The following is a 17,741-nucleotide window of genomic DNA, read 5'->3' on the forward strand; positions in this document are numbered from 1 at the left end:
TTAATTTATGGCATGAATTATACAAAACAGTCTCCATCTTTGTTTCATAGGATCAGAAGCTACTTATGGCACAGTACTTTTATCAAAACCACTAAGAGTCTCAAAATGGGATCAGAAAGAAATCCTGTCGTACAGAGATGCACAACATACTAGCAATTCCAGATTTCAGTTTAAGGTAAACAGCTAGAGGCTAAAGAAAACCTCTTTCTTTCTTTTTTTTTTTTTCTTTAAGCCAAACGTTAGACCATGCTGTTCTGCATTTTTATGGGCTTCTGTCATCTCACTGGCATATACTTTGTTCTAGTATAAAACATGGAACTTGCAGATACTAAAATGTTCATTGATTTTTAACAGCTTACAACCCTCTCCCTGCAGTACAAAAATCCAAACCAAGAAGTGAGCAACTAAGACACCTTGTATGAAAGTCCAAGAAACTATTGCACAACTTCGCATGCCTGAAATCCTAGACTTCAGCATCACTAACCCACCTCCATTCCATGCTTACTTGGAAGGGCAACTGTATGTTGAACTTCTAGGGCAGGGGCTTTGAGACTCATGCATTTCTCCTAGTCACTCTAAATTCACTATTCAAGATGGTGCTGACCTTGCACCATCTACCAGATGAAGCTGAAATCTTCTTGATCTCTTCTCTTTGTCTTCTGAACTTGCTGAGTTTCTGCAGGCAGGAAGTTTTTTTTTTTTCTAATATTTTACTCTCAAGAAGTTCTACATGCACTCTAAAATAGATAATTAATCACTATCTTAGCTATCTTCTTTGTCTTTTGTTCCTATGGGAACAGTTTATATTTCATATAAATTTCAATACCTTCAAGTAAAACTGTGGTAAGGAAAGCACTTATAGTGTCTATACTTCAATATATATGTCCAGGACAAATGAATAATACTTCTCTACTTAGGATCATAGGATGGCTTGGATGGTCAGCAGCTACCAGGGTCCTCATTTCCACCTTTTGGAAAGAGGGACACAATGTTTTCTTACTCCCCCAGTCATCTGGGACTTGACTGCCATGACTTTCCAAATATGGAGAGCACCTGTCTAGACCCACTATGTTAGACATTATTAAAGAGTCTCCAGACAAGTTTACAGCATGTGAACAGCAAGGGCAACTGAATCCTTATCACCTCTGCAATTTACATAGCTACATAATCAAAATTTAGGGAACCAAAACAAATTTCAGTCTCCAAAGGTTTTGACTTTCAAAGTCTAAACTTTAGGGTTTTCCATGTTGCAGTCTTAGAGAAAGTTTATCTTTCCCAATTCCTGCATTTAGAAATGTTACAGCTTTCCTACTTTGTCACAGCACTTGTGCATGCTCCTGCTGGAAGTTAACCTTATTTCCTTCCTGTCCCACATTTGCCCTATAAACTGAGAATGCAGCAGTGCTCCTAGCTCAGGGCCCAACATGGAAGAAGTGCTGAAAAGATGGTGACCATTTTGTGTGCCTACTGTATTCAAATTTAGCATTCTACTAAAAAAAGATGAAAATATGAGTCTGTCTTCCCAAAATATCATTTAAATAATTTTAGAACTAAGTCTGAAGTCAATTAATAACCTAGAAGTGACTGAAATAGATGGAAAGCAACAGTGTAGAACCTGATCCATCAACAGCTATGTCCTGAAGATGGAGCATAACTTTCTGCATTCATTCTATTTCCCAGTAACACATATTACCAGTATGTGTCAGAAAATTGTAACACTTTAGTTCAGACAGATAACCAAGAAAAATGAGCATCAACTGGCAACCAAGAGCAATGGAAGGCAGAATTCAAATACTTCTACTTTATATATGTTAAAGTCAGAACAGAGATTCCTATTTATAGGCAAAATGAAAAAATTTAAAAACAGAAAAAGAAACTAAAGCTCATCAATAGTGAAAAGGAAACTATTTGTCCAGAACAAAAGAACATGCATCCTAAGTAAATTTTAACATTACCATGACTCAGACTGAATTTTGCCCTGAAAGTGGATAGTGTTTCAAAAATTGTGATAAGAAAGGGAGAATGTAAGAATCCAGAGCAACATATTCAACTTCCTGAAATGCCTGTCTTTTCACTCTTTTTTAGATCTCAGACAATGTGTTACATATGGAAGTGAGAGCATGCATCTGATCTCCAATGAGCCATATGCTTTCTGGAGAGTGCAGGTTCCTCTCTCTCTGTATATAAACAAACAAAACCAGAAAATAGAAAAGCTGGGGTCGTAAATTCTCATGTAACAATCCCTGACACCTTAAAAGTGGAATATACCATGTTTCAGAATAGTTTAAACTACTTGGGTTTATTTTTCTGCATCCAAAATGTGAACCTTGTATTTCTCTTTCCACTGCCCAAACAGTATTTAGGAAGCTGTTCTTCACTTTCACTGCTTCCATGATCCTAGAGCTTCAAAGCAATCTGGTTATTTTAAAATACCAATATTAATTTTATTTTTAAGCTTTATTTTTAAAGCTTATCTAGCCATTTGTACTGTTAGTCATAACAGCAAGTATGAGCACTGATGATCCATCTCAAAGTCTCAAAGTTTCACAGTAATTTTAATGCAAAACCTCCAGGCTTCTTAACTGTCAAAGGATACAGTAATATGAATTGCATCTGATACTCCACTGATATCTGTTAAGCTCTTTCAGCACATAGTAGTTTTGTTTGTGAAAACTATCAAGGAGAAAAAGCCCAACTCATGATCAGTAGTAAGTTGTCAATAGTCCAAAAGCTTTTTCAGCACAAACATGAAATGAACTTGCTCCTTTTCAAATGACACCACCACTGTATTTTTTTTAAGAAAAGAAAGCAACACCAACAAATGGCAAAAACAGATTTAAATCAAAAATATGAACAAACCTAGAAGAAACACACATTGCCACTTGACATCAACAGACTTTCTATTTCAACAAAGTAAAACTTTTTTTTGGAGAGTTATGACAAAACTTGATTATCACAGTTTGACTGCACTCCAAAGAAGCTGAAACACAAGAATACAGAAGAAAAAGTCTGTTTATATTGCAGGTGTATAAAAGAGTTTTATCAAGGTAACCATCACAGAAGCAAGACATTCAAGAAATAAAAATGGTGAATTGAGCCAAAACAACCGCATGAATGCATAAACCCCTAAACCAGAAGTTTCAAATAGAGTAACTGATAGACACTTTGCAATAACCCAATTCTATTTTCTCCAGGACTTGAATAATGAAAGTTTTAAGGAAAGTCAAAGTATAACCTCTTAAAAATAATGAGGATGTTTCTTGGATGTAATGACTCCAGAACTGCAGTTCATGCATGCCTGGGAAGAAAGAAACCCCTTCAATTAATCTACTTCTATACAGAGTGGGGCATTGTACTGCACAGGACACAGAAAAAGGTCAGTATCCCAGGGGGTATCTGCTTTGCTTAACAGTGGCAGTTTTAGGATTTCTCTTAATTTTTGCTGCTTATGTCACAAATGTGATTTTGCCCCTTATGTCACAACTCATTCTTTTCTCAAATCACCAGAATCACCCCTCAGCTCTATTTGTCTCTCTTGTCTCTATCTCTATATTTTTTTATACTCCTCTCATTTCAATTTTTTTTTTTTTGTTTTTAGTTTTTAAGAACTAGGTTTAAAAGTTCATCAGTTTTCATCACATTCTGTCATTTACACATCAGAATAGATTTTACACAAACCTGTGCTGGAGGGGCCACTAAGCATAAAATGCCCAGGGATTAATTGGTATCTCTTAGTATTTTGCTGTCATTACTAAAGGAAAAATCGAGTCCCCATATGGTCTGTCCCTGACTAGTGAAAATCAGAAACAGCATTTCTTAAAAGCCAGCTATTATTCAAGCACAATCCTCATCATGCTAGCATCTTCCAAAACAGCACCATAAAATTCTAGATTAAATCAGTACTCATGCCCTCCAATTTCATTTTATTGCTGGTCCTGCACAGCCACCATTGCTCACTGCATCACATCTAGAAGTTTTGTGAGAGTTTAAAGGGCATTTCAGAACACCTGTCTCAGTTCAGACACTTGTCTTACAGTCACATTACACATACCAGGCTTGCAGGAAGAAGAGCATCTTAACAGATACATGCCTTCAGGCATGGCTGTAACTACACAAAAAGTGACAGCACACCTACCTGAAGGAAAAAAACTCAACAACAATAACAAAAGGTCCCCAGCCAAACAAGACCCAACCCAACAACATTTTTAGCAATGGTATCAAGGAAAGTCAGCATGTCAAACCCAGCAGCTGGAATCCAGAGCTAAAATACCTTCTCCACTTGCTTGATTATACACTTCAGAATGAAGATAAAACCCCCTAGAATTTCATAATTCTTAAAACAAACAAACAAACAAACAAAAAACCAAACCAAAACCCACACAAAAATTCCCTTAATGGCAATAACTTTCACACAATATTCAGGAAGGCTCAAATTGAGATCACAGCATGTTCCTTGTTAGGGCAGCAGCAATTTCCCACGGTTTGAAGAAGAATTCCCATGCTTTAAAGTCTGTTGTAGGTTCACTGAGTTATAGACTACTTTTCATGTTAGTTAATCAGCCCTGACTTGTCATTAGTTTGCTTCCACTGAAACAATTCTCATGGTAACGGAGAATTTTAAAATGTTGCCAGCTAATCACCAAAGTCACAAGTTTCTGCCCCTCAGAGAAGATGTCAGAAACAGTGACAGCAAGAAGCTTCCCTTTTTTCCTGAAGAGGGATAATTGCTCCTTAAAGACTTGTTATCCCATGCTTTTATTCAGGGAACTGCAGTATATAAAACTGATTTGCTTTCAAAATATTTCAATAGGGCTTCAGAATGGAACATGTTTCTACAGCTGTTGTAGATGTTGGGTGCACTGGTGGCAGTGATGGGTAGGTGATAACAAAAGCATATGGAGGAGTCTGATTTGTTTTTTCTATGGAATGTTTTCATTAGCAAATGAAGATTACCAACAATTAGATGCATCTCAGATTACTAATTTGCTGAAATTCTAATGGAAATATAGGGGTTACAGCCCACCCAGAGTTCAGATTTGCCAGTAGCTCCCTTGAAGACAATAAGCAAGATGAGGGACTAAAAGCTGCAGGAGCTTAGGAAAAAAACACAGGCTCTGAGCCAGCACACCCAGTGGGCTGGTATCACAGCTCTCAGGCTCTCTGTGGAGAACCAAAGTGTTCTGCATCTTTAGAGACCTATTTTAAAACTGAATTGTATTTTATTGTGCTTAATTCCACAATTAAGAAAGCTATGTGCCAGAAAAATGTGCTGCTTTTTGGAACTTTAAGACAGCACAGAGGAGACGGCATCAGCTCATGCTATCAAAGCCAAAATGATACCTTTATTTAAAATTATTTTATGGTACAACACTGATAAAACCCCTACCTCACATTGTTCAGTCCCTAAAATCAACTCAGCTTTGAGTATTCTTTTCTTCTTGTCTCCAAAAAATTGTTGACTCTATGCTCAGCAAACCTTTTGCAATGAGTTTAATGTTACTCTCCTTCCATCTGCCTCTAGAAGTCAAGATGATAAGAAACAAGCTATCTGCTTCTGTATATTCACAGGCTTCATAGTAGAAAAATTTCCATACTCTGAAACTCTGGAGTCCTAAAAAATTCAAGGTCAAGCCGTTGTGATTCTAGAGATTTTTGCCTTGAGTCAAAACCACATGAGTGTTTTTGTGACACTGAAGCCACCGGAAAGAAGAGTGATTAGTAAAGTTATTGCTAAACCAGTGATTAGTAAAGTTATTCTTAACCAAAGAAATGGCAAGAAGATTTGCCAAAATAAACACCATTGTGTGTACATCACTATACACTGTGAGGCTGTAAATGGCTGTGTATCTTTCCATATAAACCAGGCTGTGTATTTTTCCATATAACCCAGTGCCACTAAACAAGAGAAGAAAATGAACCCATTTTAAATAAGAAGCAAGTTCTTCTAGCATTCCTTAAACTTTGTTAAGTTTCATACAAGAAAGCCAAGAACTTGGCACATTTCAACAGCAGTAAAAATGGTAACAGTTCCTTGTGAGAAGACAGAATTCACTGTGGAAATGGCTTGGGAACTAAATTTGGTTTTGGACCCTATCTTCCTAGTTCAGAAAACAAAAGATTTGGAGTTGAAGAGAGTCAGATTTTAGTGAAACAAAACTGTATATCTTTCTCATTTGATAGATATGATGCAGTCTATACTGCTTAGACAGACTGAAGGCATGGAGAAAGGCAAACTGATTGAAATTCCACTATGCTCACAGCTAAGATTTGCAGTCATTCAGAAACAGCCAGGTATTTGATGCTTTTATAGCTCAATCTTCTCTGTATTCTCAGATCACATAAGCAATTAGATCCTCTGAAATATTTTTTCTCCAGGCTGAATTCTCTTTTCATATGTCATGTGCTCCTGACTCTTGGTGCCCTCCCCTGGGTTCACTCCGGTATGTCAATATTGTGCTGAGTGCACAACACTGGACATGGCAGTCTAGATGTGGTCCTACAAGTGCTGAATAGAAGGGCGGTACCTGCTGTGAAGACCCTTACTAATGCTGTCCAGGGCATGTTGTGCACCATGACCTCAGAGCCTTTTCTGCAGAGCTGCTTCCCAACAGCTGGCACCAAGCCTGTCTTGTGGCTGGGATTACCACAAACCAGGGCAAAGAGCTTTTGTTCTTGCTGAACTTCATAAGATTTATGTAAGCCATTTCTCCAGCCTGTCCAGATCCCTCTGACAGCAGCCCTGCCTTCCCAGTTTGAGTCATCCCTGCCTGGCGTCACCTGCAAACCAGCTGAGAGTACCCTCCACCTCATCATGCAGATTGTCAATGAAGATATTGAATGGTATTGGTCCTAGCACTGACTCCACCACATCCTGGCTGCAAGCTTGGCTTCACAACCTTGGTTTTTTTAAGTCCAGCTTATTTTCTTTCCACTTCATAGTGTCTTTATCCATCCCATGCCCCACCAATTTTGGGGGCTATGGAGGAAGCTACAGAGGGTGTCAAAGATCATTACAATTAAGATATATAAGAACCACTGCCTTTTTTTTCCCAGACACCTCATCATGGCAAACATGATTTGCATATGGGAAGTGTTTTTTCCTTCTCCCATTCACCTTGCTGTCCTTCATATCTTTACATGTGATTTGCTCCAACAGTGTTCTCAGGGACTGAGTTGAGCTGACAGGAGTACAGTTATCTGGATCCTCCTTCTAGTCATTCTTGACAATCAAGCTCCACTAACTTTTGTATGAAATCCAAGTGATTTAAGTGATGCCTCACTATGCCTTCCTCTGCCAGGGATACTTCATCAAATTCAGGAACTCAGGGACCTGGAAGGCCTGAGGACAAGGCTTGCAAGTGAAAACCACAGTATAGAAGGTATCTTAGCCTTTCTCGTGACCCTTGTCACTATGTCAACCATTCCAGCAAGCAATAGGGCCACGCCTACTTAGCCTTTGTTTTACTCCTGATGTACTTCAAGAAACCTTTTCTATCTTGCACTTCCTGAGCTGGAGCTTGCTGAACTCCATTCCTATGTAAATAGACAATGCCTCTGTATCCCTCCCAAGTAGTCAGTTTCTGCTTCATTGTAGGTTTTTTTGTGTGTCTCTGAGCAAGTCAGGAGCTCCATGTCCATTCATACTCATCTTCTGTAAAGCTTGTCTTCTGAGAATGGGGAGAACAGTTCTTGTGCTCAGAGGATGCTGTCCTTGCAGATTGGATAGCTCTCCTGGGCTCCTTTGCCCTTCAAGGATCCACAGGATCCTGCCAAGCACGTCCCTGAACAAACATCTCCCCTCATCACACTATTGATCATCTGTATCAAGGAATTCGCCTTCAATCTGTTTCAGAAATCTGGATTGCTTGTGTTCAGCCTTATTGGCCTTCCAGTAGTTACTGCTGAGGTTAAAGTCACCCAGGAACACCAATGCCTGGGACTATAAGGCTTTCTCCATCTGCCCCGAGATTGCTTCATCTGTCTTCTCTTGATGAGAAGGTCTAGAGCAGACACCTACTGCATCACCTATCTTGGTCTGAACTTTGTTCTCTGTCCACAAGCTCTCCACTTGTTTGCCACTTCACCCAGAGTTCTGTCCACTCAAAACTCACTTTTATATAGAGCATAAAGGGAGAGCACCTCATACTGACACCCTGTTAGCACCTTATGGTACTACATGTGCCTTGTATTTACAACTGGGTTCAAGGTAAAAAAGAAAGGGATGAGTGGGCCAGACATGCTGAACTTTCCTAGGTTTGTCCCTTCTTTGGTGAAAGAATTCTGAAGTCATGACTTGCTGTCACTCTTTTAAAATATACCTGAACCACAGTAATTCTAGGGAAGGAACAAAATCTCATTAGGAAAGAAGGGGAATGTATGCATAGGCAAATGGAAAAATTTCCACAGGACTGACTTCAGTGTTGTTGGAATATAATTAAAATTTTTAATTTTTATAATTAAAAGTTTTTATTCAATTATTAATCACAATATAGAGTTACTATCAATTCTACAGATTAGAAATCAAAATCTTTAATGCGCACTACTTATCTAATGATCACTTAAACCAATTGTAGACAGACACAGATTTTCTACATGTGTCTTTAAATTTAAATTAATTAACAAAAAAGTCAATCTATCTTTCATGATGGAATGTCCATATCACTGTTTGCAATATCTGATCTAAAAGTTGCATAATTCATGACCTTGCACACTTTTAACTTCCTCCCCATTTCTCTGATTTTGTTTCACTGTATTTAATGTATTATTTAGACCGTACATGATGCAATGTTTATATGATGATACTGATATAGAATCATAGAATATCCAGAGTTGGAAAGGGATCCAAAAGGATCATAGAGTTCAACCCCTGGTCCTGTGCAGGACAGTGCCAAGAGTCACACCATGTGCCCAAAAGTATTTTCCAAATGCTTCTTGAACTCTGTCAGGCTGGTGCTGTCATCACTTCCCCGTAGAGCCTTTTCCAGAGCTAAACTACTCTCAGGATGAAAAAACCTTTTCCTAATTCTAACCTAAACCTCCCTTGACACAACTTCAGGCCATTCCCTGGGGTCCTGTCCCTGATCACGACAGAGGAGAGATCAGGGTCTGCCTCTCTTCCCCTCAAAAGGAAGTTGTAGACTCCATTGAAGTCTCCCCTCAGTTTCCTCTTCTCCAGACCAAGTAACTTCAGTCACTCCTCACAAGGCTTTTCCTCTAGGCCCTTCACCATATATACATAATATTACACATATATTTAAAAACCAAAACAACATACACATAATATTATCTATGTAAACTTTTAAAATGCAAAGTTTCAAATGTCACAAATATGTCACAAATATGTCACAAAAAAGCACAAGTTTTATCATTGAAGCATTTCCCGCTATTTTAAAAAAAACTTTTTTTTTCTATTAAAATATACCCTAGGACACAGATGTGTACAATTGTACTTTCAAATAGGAAAATAGTGCACTTTAATTGTGCAATGCTCAGTGTCTCACAAGTAACTGCCTGCCATTGTGTACTTTAATACCCAAATCTTGTTCTTTGCTAGTCTAGTCATTATGCTATGGAGTCATTCAAACCACAGACTGCTTGACATCCTGCTTTAAAATATCCTGAGGTTTTAGCTGGTATTTGCCACTTATTTGCAATGGCATGATAATTATTAGTTTAGTAACTGCCTATAGCAAAGCTTGTTGAAAAAATAATGTTTCACGTCTTGACTTAATAACATATTACAGGTTATTTTTTACTAGGATTTACAAGTTTGACTGGAAACCTCCAGTCTTTAAACCTTCTGAATGCAAAGAAAATAATGGAAAAAAGAGCTCTGTAACGCCCCTAACACCTCTCATCATATATTCAAAAAACCCTACCAAGCCCCAAAAGACCTGAACCCCAAACTCCAAAGTTTTTTATTTACCACAAATTTCTTTAAGCTCAGAATTTCTATTTGGCATTGTGAGTTAATTCATCCGAGTCAGACTTTGATGTGTAACTTGATTTCTTCAAGCTAGAGATGAAGCACCAATTACTTACCTGACTCACACGCAAATGTCTTTGATGTCTCATCATGAAAGATAATTGCCACTGCATGCTTCTTTGTCTCTCGAGGCAATCTGGTTATATTTTTGATATTGTGCAGCTCAGTTACCTTAAAATGAAGAAAAGTATTTTAGACCAGTGTATAAATAGTACAAATAAAAATATTAACCTTAACTGCTCAATTTTTTCTATAAACTGCTTTTACTCTGTCCTAGTTTCAGCCAGAACAGGGTTAATTTTTCACAGTAAGCAGGAGAGGTGTGTGGCAAGGCTCAGATGTTATTCCACTCCACCTCACTCATTGCCAGGGGCAGGAGCAAGGAACTCTCTCTTCTTCCAGTGGGGAGAAAGCATGGTGGGGAAGAGCCGGATATTATTGCAGGCTTTTCCATGTAAATTGTTTCTTTGTGCTGCTGTTACTGTTCATTTTTCTGTCTCATTACTGTTTCTAGTAAATCATTCTTATCTCAACCCATGATTTTTAGCTTTTGTGCCTCCAATTCTCAACTCCATTCCAAAGGATTGGGAAGGGGAGGGGAGGGGAAGGGGGGGAGCGAGTGAGCAGCAGTGTGGTTTTGAGTCTCGGTGGGAGAACTAAACTGGGGAGTACCATTCCTAAACCCCTAGGGTATTTATAAGCTTGGTAATTGGTTAAAAAAACCACATTAACAGGTAGAGCCTTAAGTTGCAAAACTGAACTCTAATAACTCTATTTCTCTAATAAATTTCCACAAAATTCTGTTTCTTTAATAAGTCCTACATGGAAATTGTTTACAATGACATCAACTCAGCCTTGGGATTTCGTATAATCTACTTTTCAATTTCTATACTCATGCAACTTGGATCAGTTTCAGAATCTGCATCAAAGAGAAAACCTAATGTTGGAAGAACAGCGTTTCATTAGTTAAGGAAGGTAACTCAACTAATATGTCAAATAGCATCACTACATTTGTAAGGCTAGATCCTCATGTGTCTTTAAAATGTATCTGTCATCCTCAAAGGAACTCAAACTTTCATTATATTTTCTAAATATTTGAAAAGCTTATCAACAATAAAATACTATTGCAGCAAATTTACAACATAAAAATTCAATCTATTTCCATTTTCTTTTGATGCATGTATATAACTACAATTAAAATAATGGAAGAAAAATATGTTATTCCAACCAGACCTGGTGGCCCAGCCTATACTAAACTGATTAACACTTCATATTCCGAAATCTTTTTCTCAGTTTCTTGGAACTTTGTGCAAACTTTATCTGTTTAGAGTTAGTTTTTCTCATGCAGGACATTTGCCTCAGGCAGAATTAATTTCCAGAAAAATGTCAACCGTATAAGTTTGGACATCTATGACTACAGAAAAAATGGACTGAATGTAGATGGGGTTTTTTTGTTTGTGTTGCTTTGCAATTGTTATGCTCCTGGTGTACAGTTCCCGCATTCCTTTTCACATGCTGAAAATAATTTTAAAGCAGAAGAGATTTTATACAGTGCAGTAAAAAAACGGAACACGTTGGGGCAAAGACATTTCAATAAAATATTGATAGCAGATGAGCAGTGAAAAGTATCAAGCCAACAAAAGAAACTGAGACAAAGCATGAAGAGGAATGTGTTATGTGCTGACGAACTTGGGACCAAAACTGAAGACTGCTCTAGAGTCTGTCTTGACAGCCTTCAGCAAAACTCCCTCCAGTTTGTCAATATCTTTGTGGTAACAGGTGGGCCAAAAATGGATGTGGTACTATAAACATGGTATAATGTGTGCTACACTGAGGAGAACAATCATTCTCTGTACTGACTGGCCATGGTTCTGTCCATACAGCCCATGCAGCTTTGCTGGCTGAGGCACCAAGTAATTTCTTTAATGGGACAGGGATACCCTGTCCCATTAAAGATACTGGCCCTACCTGCATGTCTGCTCCCAGCTTGCCAATACCAAACCTGTGCCATCACAGAGGCTCTTCTATCCCCAGGCTGGCACCTGGATTTGCCCTTATTCAATTTAACAAAGTCCATGTCAGCCCATTCAGGCTGCTGAAAAGGTAGCTTGACTACCAAAAGCCTAACAACTGATCCTTCCCATTTTGCCCTCTGCACATTGTTGCAGCTCCCTTATTTCCTCCAGGTTCCTGATAACAATATGAAGAGAGGTCCCAGTACAGACCACAGCAGTTCCACACTTGCTACGGCCCTCCAAGCAGGTAACCACATTGACCACCTCAATAACCAACATAATCACATTAATAACCAACCATTAACCACATAATAACCAACCCATTAACTACAACTTTCTGGCTCTGACTAGCTGACCAGCTTTATGTCATCTAGACACCCACCTGCATGAATAATAATGTCCCACTTTCAATTTGAGAATGTCATGGGAGAAAATGTGAAAAGCCTTGCTAAAGCTCTTCTCATAACATATCATAGATGACAATCCTATTGGCCAGGCATGAATTACCCTTGGTAAATCCATGCTGCCTTTCCAAATATTATATTTACTCCACAGTTCTTCCTATACGCTGAAGTAAGACTGCCAGAAATTCTCCAGGTTGACCTTTGGTTGACTGCCAGAATTCTCTGTATTCTCCCAAGTTGACCTTTTGACCTTTTTTTGGACACAGGTGCATTTACCTCACCATTTGGTTTCTAATCCCTTATAATTTTAACTTTTGTCATGCATTTTCAGGGCTTTGTAAGAATCCATGTATTTCACTACTTTTTGGCTTGGGGAAAAGAGAAGGGCTGAATCCCACAATTATCCCTGTCCCATTAAAGAAGTTACTGAAATATCTGTTGATTTTCCTTAATCCATGCATGGTAAATGAACTAATGTGTGAGAGGGCTCTTGTGACTCACCAAAAGCACTAATCTCAAGGAAACACCCCAAAAGAGAGGAAAGAAAGCATTAGTAGGCAGAGGAGAAAGCAGACTCTAGAATTCAAAACCTGAGGGAACAATACCAAATCCATAAGTCATTACTGAATTTTGAAGACACAGAAGGCCCCAAAGTCAGGGGTACAGATCTACTAGTCTTGCTAAAGACAGGGTATAGATCTACTAGTCTTGCAAAATAAGAAGATGCAAGAGCAAAATATTTAAGATGATTTGGGACACAAGAAAGTTCAGGTTATTCTTAAAGAAAATTTAAAAAATAGCTGGTGGTGCAATAGAAAAACACTGATAGGAGGAAAAAGCTCCAGTGGTTCTTACACATGCAATTAATACAGAAAGTGACATTTTCACGTGTCTGTGACACTGCACACCATGCAGATAAAAGTGCCTTAAATCTTGCTGCACTTAAAAGGGAAAAATTCTCTCTCTGGAATAGCAGAAAAGGTAATAGAATTGTTTTGAATAGCGACAACAAGGCATATTAAGCCTTTTTCTAGTCTCTGTTATATAGTAGAGATCTATTATTTTTCTTAATACTTGAGTGGTACAGATTGCTGAAAGATCCTGCAATGCTTCTACGATAATAATGATAATAGAGCAAAAAATATTACATTCCTGGCACTGAAGCTACAAAATTTTGATAGTAATTTATGTTTGAAACATAAATACAGACATACCTGAGTACACACACATGGCTATCTGTAAAGATGGTTTTTTGACTCATCTTATTGATCAGTACATCAATCCTGCCTTGTTGAAGTGACATATGCAACATCCATCACACACTTAAGAATATTGTCAGCAAAAAATGTACATACAACAGAATTATTTTATTTGTTGGTGGGAATTTAATGTTTGAAAGAGACAATGAAAACAAATTTTTATGTGCCAAATTCTTATGTGCTGCTTTTTGGTCCCCATATGAGAGATTAAGTTGAACAACATGCAAGGCAAGTGAAGAAAAATAGTCTCCATGCAGGAAAAAAGGGTATTTGCTTTAAACACATTTTGATTTTCCTTTGTCTCTGAAATCATAGGACCTCCTCAGACAGCAAAGAACTTCTTATAACTCCAATGTGACAAAGTTACATGAATTGCCTCTTCCAAACTCCCTGACTTACCTTCCTTCCTTAAGACAAACTTTTTGAGCCATTTGTAGTCTCACACAGAAATGATATCCCTCTTGCCGACACCTTTCCATAAAAAATGGACCTATTTGAAATTACTATATTACTATATTGTGAGACACTTATATCCTTGTCAAATACTTTAGTGGTTTAACATGTGTGGCCAAAGCATTTCTGCCAGGTAAGCTTTTTTTTTTTCAAAAATCGTATCTTCCTTATTGGAATGCTTTGCTTTCCAAGAACTGAAGGAAATTATTTTAGCTACAACATTTTGAGGACATAGGAAATTTATAAAGATTTTAGGAAGTACAATTTTACTGGGCAAGCTAACAGAAAAAGAAATAAAAACACTTCAGGAACACAAATTTATACTAACAACTAGAAGGGCCGTATTATCAAATAAGCCCCTTAGTATTTCTATTGCTTATATAATTTTCAGTATCAAACAGAGATGAATATTTGCTTCAATGTTCATCTTTTCAAATTGTACTGTGTGCTTCCCTCCACGCTCAGAGTAGAAAGATAGAGGCAAAACTGTGAAAGTCTATCCTCCCATTGATAGAGAATTAAGTTAATGAAATTCTGAATTCTGGATTTAATGCCAATTAAGCATGAGTCATTTCTCTACTCACCAAACGTGTGCAATTAAAAAAACACCTGCGAGTATATTATCATGTGTGAAGGAGAAGATGAACTTTGCCTTGGCAACCAGATTGCTTTATCTTAGGGATTTTCAAAACTGTGGCTTAAATTTTATCTATTATTAAAAAAAAACAAAAAAACAAAAACAAAAAAAAAACCAAAAAACAAAAACCCACAAAAATAAATAAGCATTTTTAAAAGGGGAAAAGTATCAAAGCTACCAAAAAGGCAAATAGAAAACCTATAAAAATCATGCTACTTTGAAATAATTTAAAACATCACTTAGCAGATTTTAAGAATGTTTTAAAAGACTAATAAAATTTTTAAAAAGTACAAAAAATCCCCATTTTTTATGAGTAGTACATTAGGTAAATCTACTTCTTTAAGCAAGGAACATTACACCAAAATTTGCTCCCTGTGGTATTATAATGGACTTGTTTACAAAATTCAGTCTAATACATTGAAAATATTTTTGTTCTTCACAACAACAAAATACCATTCTGAAAATACCTAGACCACTGATGACCTTGCATCAGTAAGAGAAATGTGAAAAAGGGAAAATTTTCTGTGCCATTACATATATATGAGTCTTACCTAGACGTTCCAAAAAAAAGAAAGAAAGAAAAACACAGAGCATTTTCCCACTTTGGGATTCTACTTCACTAAAACCTTGTCGACACTGAAAATAACCCAAACCAACAAAAACTTTGAAAATCAGTTTTCCTATTTCCCCCATTTGTAACTCTCTAGAACAAAATTAATTCCAACAATGAATAAAATCCCTAATATTGCCTCCTTAGTGAGCAAATTTGCAAATAGATTTTTTCTAATTTTTTATTCTTTGATTTATTGATGAAATAAATAGATGAAATAGTAGATGAAATAAATTCTTTTTTAATAAGCTATGATTATGTAGTATAAAAGTTTCCACTACCATTAGCATGTTAACTTAGACTTTCTTTTCTCTACTAGACATTTAGTACTGCTCTCCATATGTGGCTTAGTGTGGTGTGTGCTAGGGACTCTTAGCACCTGGACCATTTCTCAGTTCTCCTACTTCTCATCAATAATTCCTGCTTCATATGTCCATCACTCAGCAGCCCACACACGCATTTCCTAGTTTGTTTGTTTTTTTTTTCTATTTCTTTTTTTTATCAGTCTTTAAAACCAGTTTTACTTTTTCTCTAGAAAGACAATTCAACACTGATTGATAAAAATATGTGGAAGAGTTACTAAGCTTACATGTTACCAAAATTTTTCAAGGTTTCTTTCTTTTAGATTTTTCCTTTTCATCTATTATACAGTTTTTTTTTTCTTTCTTGGTGGAGGGGGGATGGGGCTTGACATACCTGCATCAGAGACATCTAAGTCCTCTACTTCTCATTAATATTTGATAAAAGGACATAGCCTTGAAGGGCTGCTAGGTAGGATAATTTCTAGGATTGGTAAAGGCATAATCTCACTCCTGCAAAATTATACTAGGCTAGACTTGCACCAGGGTCTCAAGGCTACACATCAGTGTTGGTTACCATAACTTGGTTCATCTCACAGCCAGGAATTTGCTTCATCTCAAAGATTCCTTGTAAGCACAGATGAAAAAAAATGCACTTGATCTGGAAACAAATATTTCTGTATGTTTGGATTATTCACCAAAATGTAGTAGTTTTTAGAGATACATCAAGCACTGAACAAGAAGGTGAAATAGCCTATAATAAGTTTTCTGACACTATTGCTCATACATCTTGATCACTCATGAATCATCTAAATATTGATTCAAGTAATGCAATGCACTTCCTCTGATCCTTACTGTTTTTCTTTATCTTGGCCTGGAGATAAGCCCAAACCTTTAACTTGTTTTGCGTTGGTGTAACATCTCATCTGGAAAAAAAACACATTCAGAGCTTCCACTTACTTCCTTTAGTAAATGTTACACAGGAATAATAAAGTCCATAGCTACCAACACCTTGTAAATACTGTCTAGCCACATCTGGGTGGATCAACCATCAAAAAAAACCACAAACCCAGAAAACAACCCAGCCTAGAGCAGTGCATCAGCCTCAAAATCAAGAGAAGAAACTGTGAAGGACTCCTCTGAAGGAACCAACAGTTAACAAATCTCATGCTATACGGTCAAAAAGACAAGAGGATCAGAGGAAATATTTAGCTTATGCCCTCACTTTCTCACTTAAAAAAAAAAAATTCCTTGAAGTCTTATGATAGCAATATTTAGCCTGAGAGGTTCACAGAAAATTGAAATCACCTTTCTGCATGAAGATCCTAAATTTGACACTAATACCAAATTCCTTCAATTCCCTATTCCTTATCAGAATGCGCAAGCATTGTCAGATGCCAGGGGACTGAGTTACAAGAAATACTAAATGATTGGTCTGCTTCGGTTTTAGCGCATGTCTGTGCCAAGAGACTAGGAAACTGTCTGAAAAGCATTCTGATAGATTTCACAAGTCTAACTCCACTTGTCTCTAGCTACACCAACTGTAATTTAATTTCAGTAAAGCCATGCTGCAGATATCTAGTAAATAATTCAAGTGCAGAAAAACTGCTAATATAAGAAAGCCTTCGGTGCCATGAAGCCATAGCAGGATACACCGGTATAGGCTGATGACCAAGGAAGTTATTTAGGATTGTTATATGGAAAATAAAATCTCTGAACAGCACACACAGGTCAGTTACATCTGTCTAGGCAGAAAAGAGCAGATAAAAGATTACCAGTAACAAACTTCTGGCCTCTCAAAAAACACTTTAGCCCTTGCCTGTCTATCAGCATTAAGTCTTCCTTTTGAAAGAGCATTTGTTACCCAGGTAAATAACAGAAAATAATTACAAGATCACAGTTTCATAATCCTAGCAAAATATTTTATATTATGAAACTGTTACTGTCAATGCCTCCTAAAATCCTTTAAAATGTTTGGGTGTTTTGTTATCATTTCAGTATCTTAGTTCTATTCCTAAAAGTGAAAAGCTATTAAATTCCAAAAGACACTTAATTTAAACAAAGGCTCATATTAACTGA

At 37.2% G+C, this 17,741-nt stretch overlaps 1 protein-coding gene across 1 annotated transcript in view; it reads right to left on the reverse strand.

Moving 5' to 3' along the window:
• The window catches only part of DOK6 (docking protein 6), a 241,383-nt gene that overhangs the window by 114,865 nt on the left and 108,777 nt on the right, over positions 1 to 17,741 (reverse strand). The window contains exon 3 of the mRNA XM_038130235.1: positions 10,042 to 10,156. Within this exon, the coding sequence (XP_037986163.1) occupies positions 10,042 to 10,156 (115 nt within the window). The remainder of the gene's footprint in view (positions 1 to 10,041; positions 10,157 to 17,741) is intronic.

Source organism: Motacilla alba, chromosome 2 (assembly GCF_015832195.1).
Source record: "Motacilla alba alba isolate MOTALB_02 chromosome 2, Motacilla_alba_V1.0_pri, whole genome shotgun sequence".
NCBI lineage: Eukaryota > Metazoa > Chordata > Aves > Passeriformes > Motacillidae > Motacilla > Motacilla alba.